Source organism: Prionailurus bengalensis, chromosome B4, assembly GCF_016509475.1.
Source record: "Prionailurus bengalensis isolate Pbe53 chromosome B4, Fcat_Pben_1.1_paternal_pri, whole genome shotgun sequence".
Lineage (NCBI taxonomy): Eukaryota > Metazoa > Chordata > Mammalia > Carnivora > Felidae > Prionailurus > Prionailurus bengalensis.
The window spans coordinates 1148328-1164241 of NC_057358.1; the positions used below are offsets into that span (position 1 = coordinate 1148328).

At 58.8% G+C, this 15914-nt stretch overlaps 1 protein-coding gene across 1 annotated transcript in view; it reads right to left on the reverse strand.

Moving 5' to 3' along the window:
- Positions 1–817: 817 nt before the first annotated feature.
- Positions 818–15914, reverse strand: part of ADARB2 (adenosine deaminase RNA specific B2 (inactive)) — a 422811-nt gene continuing 407714 nt past the window's right edge. Inside the window, exons 9-10 of the mRNA XM_043563430.1 lie at positions 7937–8115; positions 818–6242 (exon numbers count right to left, since the gene is read on the reverse strand). Coding sequence (XP_043419365.1) covers positions 6066–6242; positions 7937–8115 — 356 coding nt within the window. The 3' untranslated portion in view covers positions 818–6065. The remainder of the gene's footprint in view (positions 6243–7936; positions 8116–15914) is intronic.

Below are 15914 nucleotides of genomic sequence, written 5' to 3' on the forward strand. Positions count from 1 at the left end.
CCAGTCCTCCCTGGCCCTGGCCCGAGGGTGAACGTGTGTGTCAGACCCCTGCCTTCACCTCTGCCCTCAACCTGAGCCCCGCTATGTCCTGCCTTGAGTGGAGTCTCACTGTGGTTAGTGGAAGTAAGTGTGGACAACGCGAGAAATCATCACCCAAAGGCACGCGTGCTGGAGTTTCAGACACTGGTGGACCAGACGCTTACTTGCAGACGAGCCGTCCTATGTGTAGCCCACAAGTCCTGTGCTCAGCACACTGCTAGAGTGACAGGTGACATGGCCGGTCCCCAGGAAGGGACAGAGCGTGTCACTGGGAAATGTTGGGTTGAACTCTGGAATGTTCAGCCATGCACAGTCCTGTAGAGCCGAGGCCACCAACAACCTGAGTGATGTTTTCGGTCCACGAGTGTTCCGCAGGAGAGCTACCAGCCCACCTTTCATGTGTGGTGGCACATATGGGCGGGGCACAGAGCCTCTTAAGTATTTGCAGTGTGTTTACCCTTTCAAAGCACCACAACACCCCGAGTCCACTCATGGCCCTCGAGGCTGGGGGATGACGGTTGTCCCCACACTTGACAGTGAGGAAATGGAGGCAAAGGCACACGTTGATTTGTGATGCTTTTGGTCGCTGGTTTACAGGACGGCTGTGAGGGTAGCGTCGGGGCTGGGGGACCCCCTGGGTTTAGAGTGGATGTGCCACTTCCCTGGGGCAGGCAGACCCTCTGAGACCCCTCCCTAAACCTACACACCATTCTCCAGAGACCCCCTGCCCCCAGGACTCTGCTCAATGAAGAAGGGCCAACAGTCAGAGAAGCACAACTTTACTCGATGTTTTTATTCACTTAACAGAAACATTCACTTATCAGATATCACTGAAGTGCAGTTTCCAGCACTTAGAAGCAAATTAACGTGTAAATTAATACTTTAAGGTTTTGGAGGTTTGTTTTTTTTGTTTTTGTTTTTTTTACAAATATTACAAATGTACATCCAATATTGCCATTCACCCATGCTTTTTATGTACATACCTTTGCTTAAGAATTACTATTTATTAAGTTCATTTGCTTACAAAATGCTGAAAATTAGCTGAAAATTAAGTGGGCACTGCTGGGAAAGTGTTTGTGTTTGTTATCGATGCACATAGGGCAGAATGGTAAGATCCAGTGCCTGTATGAAAAGAGGCCATTGAACCCAGATCATTTTACCTTTATCTTTAGAGAGTGTTTCATCCCTGCAACTTTGATTTTGAAATGAGTTGGGAAATAAGGAATTTCTTTCTCCGGGGCCAACGCTGTCTGTAGTTCCCTGCAGGTGCTGCTGTTTGGTCTAACTTTCTAGAGACTCGGCCGTCAGTGACCCTTTGGCGGCAGTTCGGACTAATGGACGTGTTGCAGGAGTCCAAGAAAGGACTCCAGTAGACCCTCCGCCCCCGGACGTGCCTTGGCGTCAGTCTGATGCACAGGTCAGCGCCGTGGAGCTCAGGGGTGGACAGCCTGAGGTCTGGAGCTCAGCTGCACCAGGAATCACAGGTCTAGGGTAGGGAGAGCAGGCACTAAAACAGGGAAGAGGAAGGGGAGGGGGAGGGAAATGTGAGGGAGACAGCGGAGGCGCTCTGTTGGGAGGATAAGAGGTGGAGGTAGGTCTGGTCTCGAATCTCTGGTCTCCCAGAACGGGGAGGTGCTCCTCTGTTCTGGGCCGCCTCTGGATAACCTGCATCTTTTGCACCCTTCTTCACCCCCAGCCCCCCAATCCTTCCCTTTATGTGAATCAGAATTTGTGGGAGAAGTTTGACGGGAGCCAACAAGATCCCCGCATTGCTGGGAACAGCCCTTTGGGCAGCACCACGGACAGCACCGGCGAGTGTGCCCCAGCCCTGCCCTCCTCCCTCCTGCCCTCTGGGTATCCCACCCCCACCCCTGTCTGGGAGGGCACAGAACACCAGGGGGGCCTCACAGGGGTGGGTTAGTCCCCCAAAGCCTTTCCTGAAACACAGAGCTTTAAATTTTCACTTTCTCCGTGAGCTCCATAAGAACTCAAAGCTGGACAGCCTGTCCAGGAGTGCAGATGGCGGACCTTCCTGACCCTGGCTGGGTTATGACTCCACAGACTCTACTGAGGGGTGGGGGTGGCGGAGGAGCCAGCAAAGGGACACTGGTTTGCTTCGTGTCGGGTGAAACCTCTGTCCCCTGAGGCGGTTGTGGCGTCAAGGGGCGGTATGTGAAAACAGCCTTGTCCTGACTTCCCTTTGGTCTTTATTAGAAAGAGATATTTATTGTGTTTGGGCCAATTAGATGATTTTATTACAATGGCTTCTTAAAAAATGGTTATAGAAGTTTCCCTAAATTATAAATGTCTAAGTTTCAAATGTCTTTTTAAATTTTTTAAAACAAGATACTATAGATACATCTTGAAATTTATAATCTAAAAATAGTGTTTCATCAAAATACTCTAACTATTCTATTCTGGGCATTGATATACCATGTATTTACTGTTTATGGCTCTCCAGACATGGTAAACACTATAGCAAAAAAACCTCAAACAAACAAAAAACAAAAATCAAACCCAAAACAGCCATTTGACCGTATTGATAAGAACAGCTTCCTGTGAAAAGGAAATCATATGAGAAACTATATGGGAAAAACTTGACGTTTCTGAGGAACAGCAAGACTCACAAACTCAGTAGTGACATGATAGGTATATACAGACCTGAAAAGACCCACAAGTATAAAAAGAAACAATACTTCTAGACCTGCAAATCCTTTCCTTGTGGCAAAAAGAAAAACCAAAGAAACCCTAGATCCAGTCAGTACCTTGCAGTGAAGCCGGGTGCTAGGAATGGACAGGCGGGGCTCCATGACCGGGTGACCTTCTTGACCACGTGCTAGGAATGGACAGCCAGGGCTCTGTGACCCATTGACCTTCCCCCTTGGACGTAGTCCCATGGAAATGCTTGCAGATACTGACTTTGTGGCTGAGAGCCAGACAGGAAGCCTTCCTTTGCTGACCTCCCTGCCAGGAATGCAGCGTGTGCTTTGGAGGCTGACAGAGGTGGTGTTGCCTTTATTTGGACTGGAGTCGCAGGTGCAGTAGGTGGGGAACAGAGGACTCTGAGCCAGCGGCCGTGAGGCGCATTGAGACAGGCCTAGATGCCAGCAGGCCCCTGACACTGCTCCGTGGCCTTGGGGCGCCTGAAGGTCACACATCACATACCTGAGCTCTGTTTTCCGTCCGGAAGCCCAAGGTGGCGCGGTGTCTGCGGCTCCTCCCCAGGCTGTGACTCACCGTTGACGCCGCGGCATTGGCCTGGCCTCTGACCCAGAGTGGTGTTGGGTGTTCTCATGGACTTTGAAGTGCAGAGCGAAATCCGCAGGCCGCCTCATCTCCAGGCTGGTGCTGCCCATCCCTCCAGCCTTAAGCAGGTGCCACAGCAGAACCCTGTGACTGGCCTCCCGTTGGCCGGGCCAGCCTTCTGGTCAGCCCTGCTCTCCTGCCTTCCCCCCACCCCCTTGTGCGCCCAGAGCCTGGGCCGGCGCCTCCTCTCCGTGGCCCTGTCCGTCCCCACTCCTGGACATGCACCTCGCACCATGCTCAGGCTCTCGCTCGGGGCTTCCTGCTGCCATGCCAATGCCTCTGCCGCTGTCAACCTCCTCTGTGGAGCCATCTCCTTTCCCCGCAGGATGTCCCCTCTGGCCTGATGGACGAGTCCTATGCTGGCGCTGAGGTCTGGCTTTCTCCAGAAGGAGATACTTATATTTTAGTGACGCTTCTGGAGAGCCAGTGTCTCAGACGAAACGAATGGTGACCGGATAGCCACAGTTTGACCCTTATGGGAGTGTCTGTTATTAGCGAGCTGAGCGCCACCCAAGTCGCCGGGGTCAGATCTCCTGGTGGAACCCGCTGTGTGGTTTGTGGATGGATCTGTCTGGCGTCTGTCCTCTGGCTCCTGCTGCTGCTGTTGGCTCCTCTTGGTGGAAGGACCATTATTTGGAGCACGTTGATATAAAGCAACAGCTCAGAATGTCAGTAATGGAAGGTTCAGGACACAGGTTTCCTCCAGGACTCGACCGCGCCTCCTTCCTTTCAGAGGAGGGCTCCGGAGAAGGGCGAGTCAGAGTCTAAGTCATAAGTCAGCTCTGGGTTTCTGGGTCCCTAAGCTTCCTCCTGGTGACATGTCAGACTATCAGAAACTAATGTAAAGTGGCAATTTGACTATAGCTTTTATACTGAGTTAACATTTCATTGTTATTTCCTCAACTTTTATGAAAGATTGGTATGCGTCTTATGTTTGCAAAAACATTTTCATATCTTTCAAAACTTTGTCTTGAGGAACTTGTGCACTCAGTGGCCATTTCCTTTTCTGGAAGAACTTGAACAATGGGTCTGACTCTATATTAAGTCCTAGAGAGAGTTTGCTTCCATACTAACACCTCTACTTGTTAGCCCATAACAAGTCTCTAAAACATATTTTGTTTCATTTTTGCCTCGCTGTTAGATCTGCAATCTGTACTTGAGTATCTACTGCATGATGTTGTGCTCACATTTCTTGTGTTATGGGGCAATCCTGTGTTTTCAGGGTGTGCGCCCATGGGTGGCCAGCTGGGATTCTAACCAGGAGGCCCATGCCCAGCGCTGGCTACTGTGAAGCTTTGCTGTTTGCCACAGTGACTTGCAGATGTGGATCTTCTGTTGGAGAAATTAGAGGCCTGTTAGGTAGCATGTTGGATGTTAGAAATGAGTCCTTAGTGGTCAGAGTGGAACAATTCAAGGTACCTGGATGGAACGAAGGTGTGTAAGAGAAATGCCTCCCTCTGACGTGGACAGGCCATGTGGCCTCGCCCTGACTCTTAAGAAGGGTGCCACAGGCTAAATCCCAAATGGTCTGGTTGTTTGGCACCTGCCATGAAGGGGACAGAATCCTGCCTCTTGCATTTCAGCAGCTGCATTATGTGATTTTTTTTTTTTTTTTTTGGTCATGCAAGATGGTGATCAGGGGACCCAAAGCAATAGAGAGCTGATACTTCTCAAGCTCCAAGTAAAGTTTGCTCTGGATGTTTTTTCTTTGCTCACTCTCTAATAAAGATTTAGTTAAAAGTCAGAGTGTGGTCCAAGACTTGGTGTCCTTGTGACCTGGTGAGGGGCTTGTGGGGTAGTTAACCCCCAAGCAACAACAGCTCAAACATTGCCAGCAGCTGTGGGCACCTGTCACAGAGACTGTGGTCCAGGTGTGGCTGGTGGGGACTGGGGAGGACCAGTGGGGACTGGTCCGGGTGTGGCTGGTGGGGACCAGTGGGGACCGGTCGGGACTGGTGGGGACTGTTGAGGACTGGTGGGGACCGGTGGGGACCAGTGAGGACCGGTGGGGACCGGTCCAGGTACAGGGGTGGTCTGTGGCACACAGTTCTGGAAGTTCAGTCTGCCCACGTCCTACATCTCTGCTCACGGGTGCTGTGGGCCCTGTTCCTTCGCTCTGCAAGAGTGGACTTCATTTCTCTGGTCCTGGCTGAGGGGTTCTTCAGTATTGCACATCTTGAATCTGCTGTGAAAGGAGGTGGAGTTAAAACTTAAGTGAGTAATGAGGGTGGTAGAGCTTTCTGTTGGCTTCTTTGGAGAGGAGCCCATGGCTTTTCTCTTCATTGTGGCTTATCCTGAAGTATCGTGTCAGCTTGTGCTAGAGAGAACCAGACGCGTCGCTCGAGGCGCGTGGTGGGGAGGAAGACCCAGGGAACGGTGCCCGAGGCTCGTTTCCAGCCGCAGCCCTCGGCTCCGCTGCTCAAGGCTGCACCTCAGACCCTTTAGCCTGAACGGAAGCTTTCCCTTTGACACACCAGGAAGAGTTGGCTGCACCTGCGCCTCCAGGTCGGGGGGCCGCCCGGCTTCTGACAACGCGGGAGCAGTACGCTCCCGGTTTGAGTCTAGCTGCCCGTCGAACGTTGGCCACGCATGTGCTTCTGGAACACCGAGGGGAAATGAGCAGGAAGAGCCGGTGAGCACCGCCTGCCGCCCCACGCACGCGCACTCACCCCGCCCTGCCCGGGCGCCCACTCCGCTCCGGGAACCGCAGGTCCGGTGGCTCAGAGGGTTAGTAGGAACTGGTCCTGCTCAGGCGGCTTCCTCACCCATGTGCCCAGCCCGGCCTTCTGAAATGCCTTGAACAGCTGCTGCTTAACAGACTGGTAGGTGCAGGCCCCCCGCTTGGCCTCACAGTACACAGACGGCGTGTCTCCGTGGCTCGGAATCCGTGTGCTCAGCTGTGGGCCAGGAACGAGACAGAGAGCGGGTTAGACGCTCGCACCAGCTGGGCCACCTGTCCCGCTCTCTTACTAGGAGACGGGAAAGCGACACGTGTGTGAAGTTTGCCCAAAAGGGGCTTCTTAAGGTGAGTGTTCTCCCCGCATGTGGTGACGGTCTGTCAGCTAGCACGGTCGTGGTTCTCAGTGTGTGTGCCTCAGAATGCCATGTGACGCGCCCTCAGTGTATCTGATGCTGTGTGTTATATATGTTATAAATGTATCCAATGTCATGTTACATGCCTTAAATATATCCAATGTTAGGTCAGTCTTCCCCAGGAAAGCTCTTAACAAAAGATAAATATCCATTCTCCTTAATTTACCTGTTGACAAAGTAATATTTCATCTAAATCTGAAAAAGGATCAGAAGAGTAACTGCCGTGGCCAGCCAGCTCCGTCCAGCAGTCCTGGGGCTCCGTGGAGGGAGTGCCCAGCAAACAAAATAGCCCTATAGCTCACCTGCTACTGAGAAGACACACTGTGTATTTTCCTTTTGGGGGAAGGATCAGGGGCCCATGTTGGGGTGGGGATGGTCCCCCAGGGATGTTCATGGGCGCCGAAGCAGCACTGCACAGACGCGAGATGGGTGGGTTTCCAGGCAGGAACTCGGTGGGAGCAGGCTGTCTCCTCTGTTGGGTTTCTGAGCTGGTACTGGGCAGGGCCTTGTGGCTAGTGTGGGCAGGGAGGTGGGGAGGCCAGGGTGTGGCGCGCTGAGGTGGGAGGCCCGAATCCCCTGTGTGCTTTCCAGGGAGTCGGGGGACCGGCCTGCCCACTGGCTGGCAGCCCCCCCCCCCCCCCCCGCAGTGGGTGCAAAGGGCCCTTTAGGAAGACAAAGCGATGTGCTCTGACACGGCCCCACCTCTGTGCAGAACAGGGAGACACGGACGGTGCCCTGAGTGGACAGAGAGGCATGTGAGGCCGTCAGGGCGGTCAGGGCAGAGCCAGGTCCCCATCGGCGGCTCGTGGCAGCCACAGAAGTCGTGCCTTGCTAAGGACGACACGCACAACTTCCAGGGCCCTCTGAGTTGAAAGGAACGTTTATCTTGAGGGTCAATGTGTCTGTCCTGCTCCGGTGGCCGGGAGACCTCCCCACGCTGTCACTGCTGTGTGGAGCTGTGGGAGGAAGGAGTGTGGGGAAGCCGGCCCAGCCGCTTGAAGCGTTTCTGCTGTTTGGTTTCTGTGTGTTTTGTTTTGTCGCGTTGTTTGCTCGCGCCGGGGCCTGCTATGCATTGGGAGCATGTGGAAATCTGTAGATCTCAACCTGAAGTCTGTAGATACAGTTATCGAGCAGAAAGGAAGCTCAGAATTGCAGCAGACACGCACAGCCTGGGGGTTGCGGGGAGAGCTCTCACCTTCCGCCTGGCATTCGCGGGAAACCACCCAGTTTCCTTCCACCTAAACTGGGAGTCATACCAACTTCAGGGGCTTCCTCTGGACTTCCCTGACGATGCCCTCCACGAAGCCGCCGGCCCCTCCTCTCGCCCTGAGGCTGCTGCCGGCACGGACCCTGCGCAGAGTGGCCGCGGGCACCCGGGGGGAGAAGACGGAATGGGAGCCGGTGTTCGTGCCACGTGCCACTCTTGCTCAGACAAGGTGACGGCTTTCCGTGGGCCCCTCCCCTTGGTCACTGGGAGCCGCCCCCCAAGGACTATTACCTTTCCATAAAGCCGCGCCCACCGCGCGGAGAACACGTGCTTGCAGAGCCTCGAGGAGCCCCCGCAGCTCCGCCTGCCGGTGGTGCCATCGATAACCTCCACGTCGGTGTTGCCCACCACCCAGTTCACGCTGAAGTGTGGGGACTTTCCAGGCTGGCGCGCCTCGGCATGGCTCACACCTGTCGGGGGGGGGGGGACCGGGAGACAGCCGGGCGTCAGCGCTCTGGGCCACTAGGTTCCTGCGGGAAAGGTGAGGGCCAAACGGTCTGGGTTTGCGCGGGTGTGGGGTGCCTTTTCTCACGGGACTTGTGGATTTTAACTCAGGAATTGTAAATGGTATCAGGCCCTGAGGTTTGTAGTTTGGTTGACGAGATTTAAAAAGCTAATGCAGGGGCATCTGGGGGACTCAGTGGCTTCAGTGTCTGCCTGTCGGATTCAGCTCAGGTCATGATCCCATGGTTTGTGAGATCGAGCCCCACGTTGGGTTTTGTGCTGACAGTGCAGAGCCTGGTTGCGATTCTCTCCCTCTGCCCCTGCCCCACTCTCTCTCAAATAAGTAAACTTAAAAAAAAAAAAAAAAAGCTAATGAAAACGACAGAGCCAAGAGTGTAGGATAGTTAATTAACCAAGCAAGGTGGTCCAGAAATAGCACCGGCTGCAGAACTTCCAAGACCCCGCACAAAACGAAAGCATGAGGCCCCGCGTTCAGTAGCTGTTAGGAATTTCAGGATGATGGCGGGTCTTTCTAGCTATGTTCCCCATGACTTCCCCAGAAGCAGTGCCCCGGGTGACACCGGCCTGTGCAGAGCGCCTCCGGGGTTGTCCACGGAGCCCTCCCTCCAGAGTTTCCCCGTATCGGGTTGTGAGCTGGTTTCAGTTGGGACACAGCCAACTGTGGATCAGGGAAGGGGGCACCGGTGACCCTCCTCGGGGGCAGCACCATCGGGCGTCTGGCCTCTGCCTGGCCTATGTCCTGCCCACGGCGTGGAGTCTGCTAGTGGGAACACGAGGGCTTTCCACCCAGCCATCCGAGGATTCTAGAATGTGCTGCCCCGACCTCCGCCCGAGGGTTGCTCATTCCCACCCTGCGTGACCTCAGGGGAGAAGCGTGAAGCACGAGGTAGGAAAGGCCCCACGGTGCCCCCGCTCTGTGCCCGCACCGTGGGGAGCACAGCCTGCCACACTCAGCGGGATGGAGGAGGGGCCCCAACTCCCGCTGCTTCAGTTTACAGCCCCCCACCCCCTCCCATCGCTCCCACAGCCGCTGCCCCTCCTCGGGACACCTTCCAGAGCCTGCCCCTCTGGTGTGCCTGTCCTCTCCTCCACGACCACACCACCTGCTCCTTCCCCTGAACACCCTGGGCGGAAGGGTGGGGGCCGAGTTAGTGACCTGTGCCATGGGGGTCCCAGAGCTGAGAAGCCCTGGCGTTGGGAAGCAGTCTGGCCCCTGAGGGCCTGCAGCAGACATCCTGGGAGGGGGCGCCCCCCGCACCCCACGCCCTGTTGGAGCCGCACAGCTACAGACCCGGGGCCCTCCCGCTGCGCCCAGTCTCACGCACCATCCAGGGGCCGCCCGCCCTCGGCACACACTGGTCTGCATTTGCACCTGCTGCTGCAGCAGCCTGAGTCCACAGCAGAGTCACCCGGTGACCTTCTCCTGGTCACGGATGGGCAGTGCCAGGCGCCCGGGCTAATTCCATCCATGTCAGCTTGTTCCCTTTCCTTGAAGCGATTCCCTGTGGCAGCTGCCCACACTGAGAGCTGGGCAGGGGGACAATCTGGCACATTGGCAGCGAGGCGGCCCCTTGGGCAGAGGGAGGCAGTGGCCAAGGTCAGGAGTGACCAGCCACAAAGAGAAGCCAGCCTGCTCCAGAGCCTGCTGTCTGTCCCTCCACCCCGAGACGGTGGGGGGGGGGGGACACCCACAACAGTCAGGACTGAGCGCCGAGGCCCAGGGCTCCGGCATCGTCACCCGGGTCTCCTCACCGCTCTGGACTTGGGGGAAAGGCTCCAAGTCCCAGATGGATGTTGCCATCAGACCTCCCTGCTCCCTCCGTGTCCTCTGTGCTGTGGAAAGTGCCTGCTTTGCTGCCGGCTCTCAGCTCACAGACACCTGCTTGGAGAGCAGCCCCGGCAGGGAGGCCACACGCTGGCCACTGGCCTCACCAGGGGCCGCCCTGTCTGCCAGCTGCACACACAGACATGCACAGAGAGAAGGGGCCGGCAGTGGGCAGGAGTCTGACTGCAGACAGGCAGCTCCCACCTCCCCACCAGCCCTTGAGCCCCCTTCTTCGCAGGCGGGGCCCAGGTCGTTGGTGTGTGCTGAGGCACAGAAGGGCCTGTGCTGTCAGTCACAGCGGCTCCATGAATCACACACAAAAATCGTCGATTTCCAACTGTAATAGTCCCATAATGACTACTTGCAACGAAATGAAATTTTAGGTCCAGTGATGACGTTCTACATCACCGAGCCTCTGTTCCCAGACGTGGGAAATGTGGGGTGAGATCTGTGTTGACTCAGGAGTCAGAAACAGCTCCAGTCCTGCCTTTGCTCCTAATTTGCTCTTCCACACCTGCTCTGTTCCCTGCCACCCACCCTGTTCCCTTCCACCCGCCCTCTGTTCCCTTCCACCTGCCCTCTGTGCCCTTCCACCCGCCCTCTGTGCCCTCCCACCCACCCTGTTCCCTTCCACCTTCTCTGTGCCCTCCCACCCACCCTGTTCCCTTCCACCTGCCCTCTGTTCCCTTCCACCTTCTCTGTGCCCTCCCACCCACCCTGTTCCCTTCCACCCGCCCTCTGTTCCCTTCCACCTGCTCTGTGCCCTTCCACCCGCCCTCTGTGCCCTTCCACCCACCCTCTGTTCCCTTCCACCTTCTCTGTGCCCTCCCACCCACCCTGTTCCCTTCCACCTGCCCTCTGTTCCCTTCCACCTTCTCTGTGCCCTCCCACCCACCCTGTTCCCTTCCACCCGCCCTCTGTTCCCTTCCACCTGCTCTGTGCCCTTCCACCCGCCCTCTGTGCCCTTCCACCCACCCTCTGTTCCCTTCCACCTTCTCTGTGCCCTCCCACCCACCCTGTTCCCTTCCACCCGCCCTCTGTTCCCTTCCACCTGCTCTGTGCCCTTCCACCCGCCCTCTGTTCCCTTCCACCTGCTCTGTGCCCTTCCACCCGCCCTCTGTGCCCTTCCACCCACCCTCTGTTCCATTCCACCTGCTCTGTGCCCTCCCACCCACCCTGTTCCCTTCCACCCGCCCTCTGTTCCCTTCCACCTGCTCTGTGCCCTTCCACCCGCCCTCTGTGCCCTTCCACCCGCCCTCTGTGCCCTTCCACCTTCTCTGTGCCCTCCCACCCACCCTGTTCCCTTCCACCCGCCCTCTGTTCCCTTCCACCTGCTCTGTGCCCTTCCACCCGCCCTCTGTGCCCTTCCACCTTCTCTGTGCCCTCCCACCCACCCTGTTCCCTTCCACCCGCCCTCTGTTCCCTTCCACCTGCTCTGTGCCCTTCCACCCGCCCTCTGTGCCCTTCCACCCGCCCTCTGTTCCCTTCCACCTTCTCTGTGCCCTCCCACCCACCCTGTTCCCTTCCACCCGCCCTCTGTGCCCTTCCACCCACCCTCTGTTCCCTTCCACCTTCTCTGTGCCCTCCCACCCACCCTGTTCCCTTCCACCCGCCCTCTGTTCCCTTCCACCTGCTCTGTGCCCTTCCACCCGCCCTCTGTGCCCTTCCACCCACCCTCTGTTCCCTTCCACCTTCTCTGTGCCCTCCCACCCACCCTGTTCCCTTCCACCCGCCCTCTGTGCCCTTCCACCCACCCTCTGTTCCCTTCCACCTTCTCTGTGCCCTCCCACCCACCCTGTTCCCTTCCACCTGCCCTCTGTTCCCTTCCACCTTCTCTGTGCCCTCCCACCCACCCTGTTCCCTTCCACCCGCCCTCTGTTCCCTTCCACCTGCTCTGTGCCCTTCCACCCGCCCTCTGTGCCCTTCCACCCGCCCTCTGTTCCCTTCCACCTGCTCTGTGCCCTTCCACCCGCCCTCTGTGCCCTTCCACCCACCCTCTGTTCCCTTCCACCTTCTCTGTGCCCTCCCACCCACCCTGTTCCCTTCCACCCGCCCTCTGTTCCCTTCCACCTGCTCTGTGCCCTTCCACCCGCCCTCTGTGCCCTTCCACCCACCCTCTGTTCCCTTCCACCTTCTCTGTGCCCTCCCACCCACCCTGTTCCCTTCCACCCACCCTCTGTTCCCTTCCACCTGCTCTGTGCCCTTCCACCCACCCTCTGTGCCCTTCCACCCACCCTCTGTTCCCTTCCACCTTCTCTGTGCCCTCCCACCCACCCTGTTCCCTTCCACCCGCCCTCTGTGCCCTTCCACCCACCCTCTGTGCCCTTCCACCCACCCTCTGTGCCCTTCCACCCACCCTCTGTTCCCTTCCACCTTCTCTGTGCCCTCCCACCCACCCTGTTCCCTTCCACCCGCCCTCTGTGCCCTTCCACCCACCCTCTGTGCCCTTCCACCCGCCCTCTGTGCCCTTCCACCCACCCTCTGTTCCCTTCCACCTTCTCTGTGCCCTTCCACCCGCCCTCTGTTCCCTTCCACCTGCTCTGTGCCCTTCCACCCGCCCTCTGTGCCCTTCCACCCGCCCTCTGTGCCCTTCCACCTTCTCTGTGCCCTCCCACCCACCCTGTTCCCTTCCACCCGCCCTCTGTTCCCTTCCACCTGCTCTGTGCCCTTCCACCCACCCTCTGTGCCCTTCCACCCACCCTCTGTTCCCTTCCACCTTCTCTGTGCCCTCCCACCCACCCTGTTCCCTTCCACCTGCTCTGTGCCCTTCCACCCGCCCTCTGTGCCCTTCCACCCACCCTCTGTTCCCTTCCACCTTCTCTGTGCCCTCCCACCCACCCTGTTCCCTTCCACCCGCCCTCTGTGCCCTTCCACCCACCCTCTGTGCCCTTCCACCCACCCTCTGTGCCCTTCCACCCACCCTCTGTTCCCTTCCACCTTCTCTGTGCCCTCCCACCCACCCTGTTCCCTTCCACCCGCCTTCTGTTCCCTTCCACCTGCTCTGTGCCCTTCCACCCGCCCTCTGTGCCCTTCCACCCACCCTCTGTTCCCTTCCACCTTCTCTGTGCCCTTCCACCCGCCCTCTGTTCCCTTCCACCTGCTCTGTGCCCTCCCACCCACCCTGTTCCCTTCCACCCGCCCTCTGTGCCCTTCCACCCACCCTCTGTTCCCTTCCACCTTCTCTGTGCCCTTCCACCCGCCCTCTGTTCCCTTCCACCTGCTCTGTGCCCTCCCACCCACCCTGTTCCCTTCCACCCGCCCTCTGTGCCCTTCCACCTTCTCTGTGCCCTCCCACCCACCCTGTTCCCTTCCACCTGCCCTCTGTTCCCTTCCACCTGCTCTGTGCCCTTCCACCCGCCCTCTGTGCCCTTCCACCCACCCTCTGTTCCCTTCCACCTTCTCTGTGCCCTCCCACCCACCCTGTTCCCTTCCACCCGCCCTCTGTGCCCTTCCACCCGCCCTCTGTGCCCTTCCACCCGCCCTCTGTGCCCTTCCACCCGCCCTCTGTTCCCTTCCACCTGCTCTGTGCCCTTCCACCCGCCCTCTGTGCCCTTCCACCCACCCTCTGTTCCCTTCCACCTTCTCTGTGCCCTCCCACCCACCCTGTTCCCTTCCACCCGCCCTCTGTTCCCTTCCACCTGCTCTGTGCCCTTCCACCCGCCCTCTGTGCCCTTCCACCCACCCTCTGTTCCCTTCCACCTTCTCTGTGCCCTCCCACCCACCCTGTTCCCTTCCACCCACCCTCTGTTCCCTTCCACCCGCCCTCTGTGCCCTTCCACCCACCCTCTGTTCCCTTCCACCTTCTCTGTGCCCTCCCACCCACCCTGTTCCCTTCCACCCGCCCTCTGTGCCCTTCCACCCACCCTCTGTTCCCTTCCACCTTCTCTGTGCCCTCCCACCCACCCTGTTCCCTTCCACCTGCCCTCTGTTCCCTTCCACCTTCTCTGTGCCCTCCCACCCACCCTGTTCCCTTCCACCCGCCCTCTGTTCCCTTCCACCTGCTCTGTGCCCTTCCACCCGCCCTCTGTGCCCTTCCACCCGCCCTCTGTTCCCTTCCACCTGCTCTGTGCCCTTCCACCCGCCCTCTGTGCCCTTCCACCCACCCTCTGTTCCCTTCCACCTTCTCTGTGCCCTCCCACCCACCCTGTTCCCTTCCACCCGCCCTCTGTTCCCTTCCACCTGCTCTGTGCCCTTCCACCCGCCCTCTGTGCCCTTCCACCCACCCTCTGTTCCCTTCCACCTTCTCTGTGCCCTCCCACCCACCCTGTTCCCTTCCACCCACCCTCTGTTCCCTTCCACCTGCTCTGTGCCCTTCCACCCACCCTCTGTGCCCTTCCACCCACCCTCTGTTCCCTTCCACCTTCTCTGTGCCCTCCCACCCACCCTGTTCCCTTCCACCCGCCCTCTGTGCCCTTCCACCCACCCTCTGTGCCCTTCCACCCACCCTCTGTGCCCTTCCACCCACCCTCTGTTCCCTTCCACCTTCTCTGTGCCCTCCCACCCACCCTGTTCCCTTCCACCCGCCCTCTGTGCCCTTCCACCCACCCTCTGTGCCCTTCCACCCGCCCTCTGTGCCCTTCCACCCACCCTCTGTTCCCTTCCACCTTCTCTGTGCCCTTCCACCCGCCCTCTGTTCCCTTCCACCTGCTCTGTGCCCTTCCACCCGCCCTCTGTGCCCTTCCACCCACCCTCTGTGCCCTTCCACCTTCTCTGTGCCCTCCCACCCACCCTGTTCCCTTCCACCCGCCCTCTGTTCCCTTCCACCTGCTCTGTGCCCTTCCACCCACCCTCTGTGCCCTTCCACCCACCCTCTGTTCCCTTCCACCTTCTCTGTGCCCTCCCACCCACCCTGTTCCCTTCCACCCGCCCTCTGTTCCCTTCCACCTGCTCTGTGCCCTTCCACCCGCCCTCTGTGCCCTTCCACCCACCCTCTGTTCCCTTCCACCTTCTCTGTGCCCTCCCACCCACCCTGTTCCCTTCCAGCCGCCCTCTGTGCCCTTCCACCCACCCTCTGTGCCCTTCCACCCACCCTCTGTGCCCTTCCACCCACCCTCTGTTCCCTTCCACCTTCTCTGTGCCCTCCCACCCACCCTGTTCCCTTCCACCCGCCTTCTGTTCCCTTCCACCTGCTCTGTGCCCTTCCACCCTCCCTCTGTGCCCTTCCACCCACCCTCTGTTCCCTTCCACCTTCTCTGTGCCCTTCCACCCGCCCTCTGTTCCCTTCCACCTGCTCTGTGCCCTCCCACCCACCCTGTTCCCTTCCACCCGCCCTCTGTGCCCTTCCACCTTCTCTGTGCCCTCCCACCCACCCTGTTCCCTTCCACCTGCCCTCTGTTCCCTTCCACCTGCTCTGTGCCCTTCCACCCGCCCTCTGTGCCCTTCCACCCACCCTCTGTTCCCTTCCACCTTCTCTGTGCCCTCCCACCCACCCTGTTCCCTTCCACCCGCCCTCTGTGCCCTTCCACCCGCCCTCTGTGCCCTTCCACCCGCCCTCTGTGCCCTTCCACCCGCCCTCTGTTCCCTTCCACCTGCTCTGTGCCCTTCCACCCGCCCTCTGTGCCCTTCCACCCACCCTCTGTTCCCTTCCACCTTCTCTGTGCCCTCCCACCCACCCTGTTCCCTTCCACCCGCCCTCTGTTCCCTTCCACCTGCTCTGTGCCCTTCCACCCGCCCTCTGTGCCCTTCCACCCACCCTCTGTTCCCTTCCACCTTCTCTGTGCCCTCCCACCCACCCTGTTCCCTTCCACCCACCCTCTGTTCCCTTCCACCTGCTCTGTGCCCTTCCACCCACCCTCTGTGCCCTTCCACCCACCCTCTGTTCCCTTCCACCTTCTCTGTGCCCTCCCACCCACCCTGTTCCCTTCCACCCGCCCTCTGTTCCCTTCCACCTGCTCTGTGCCCTTCCACCCGCCCTCTGTG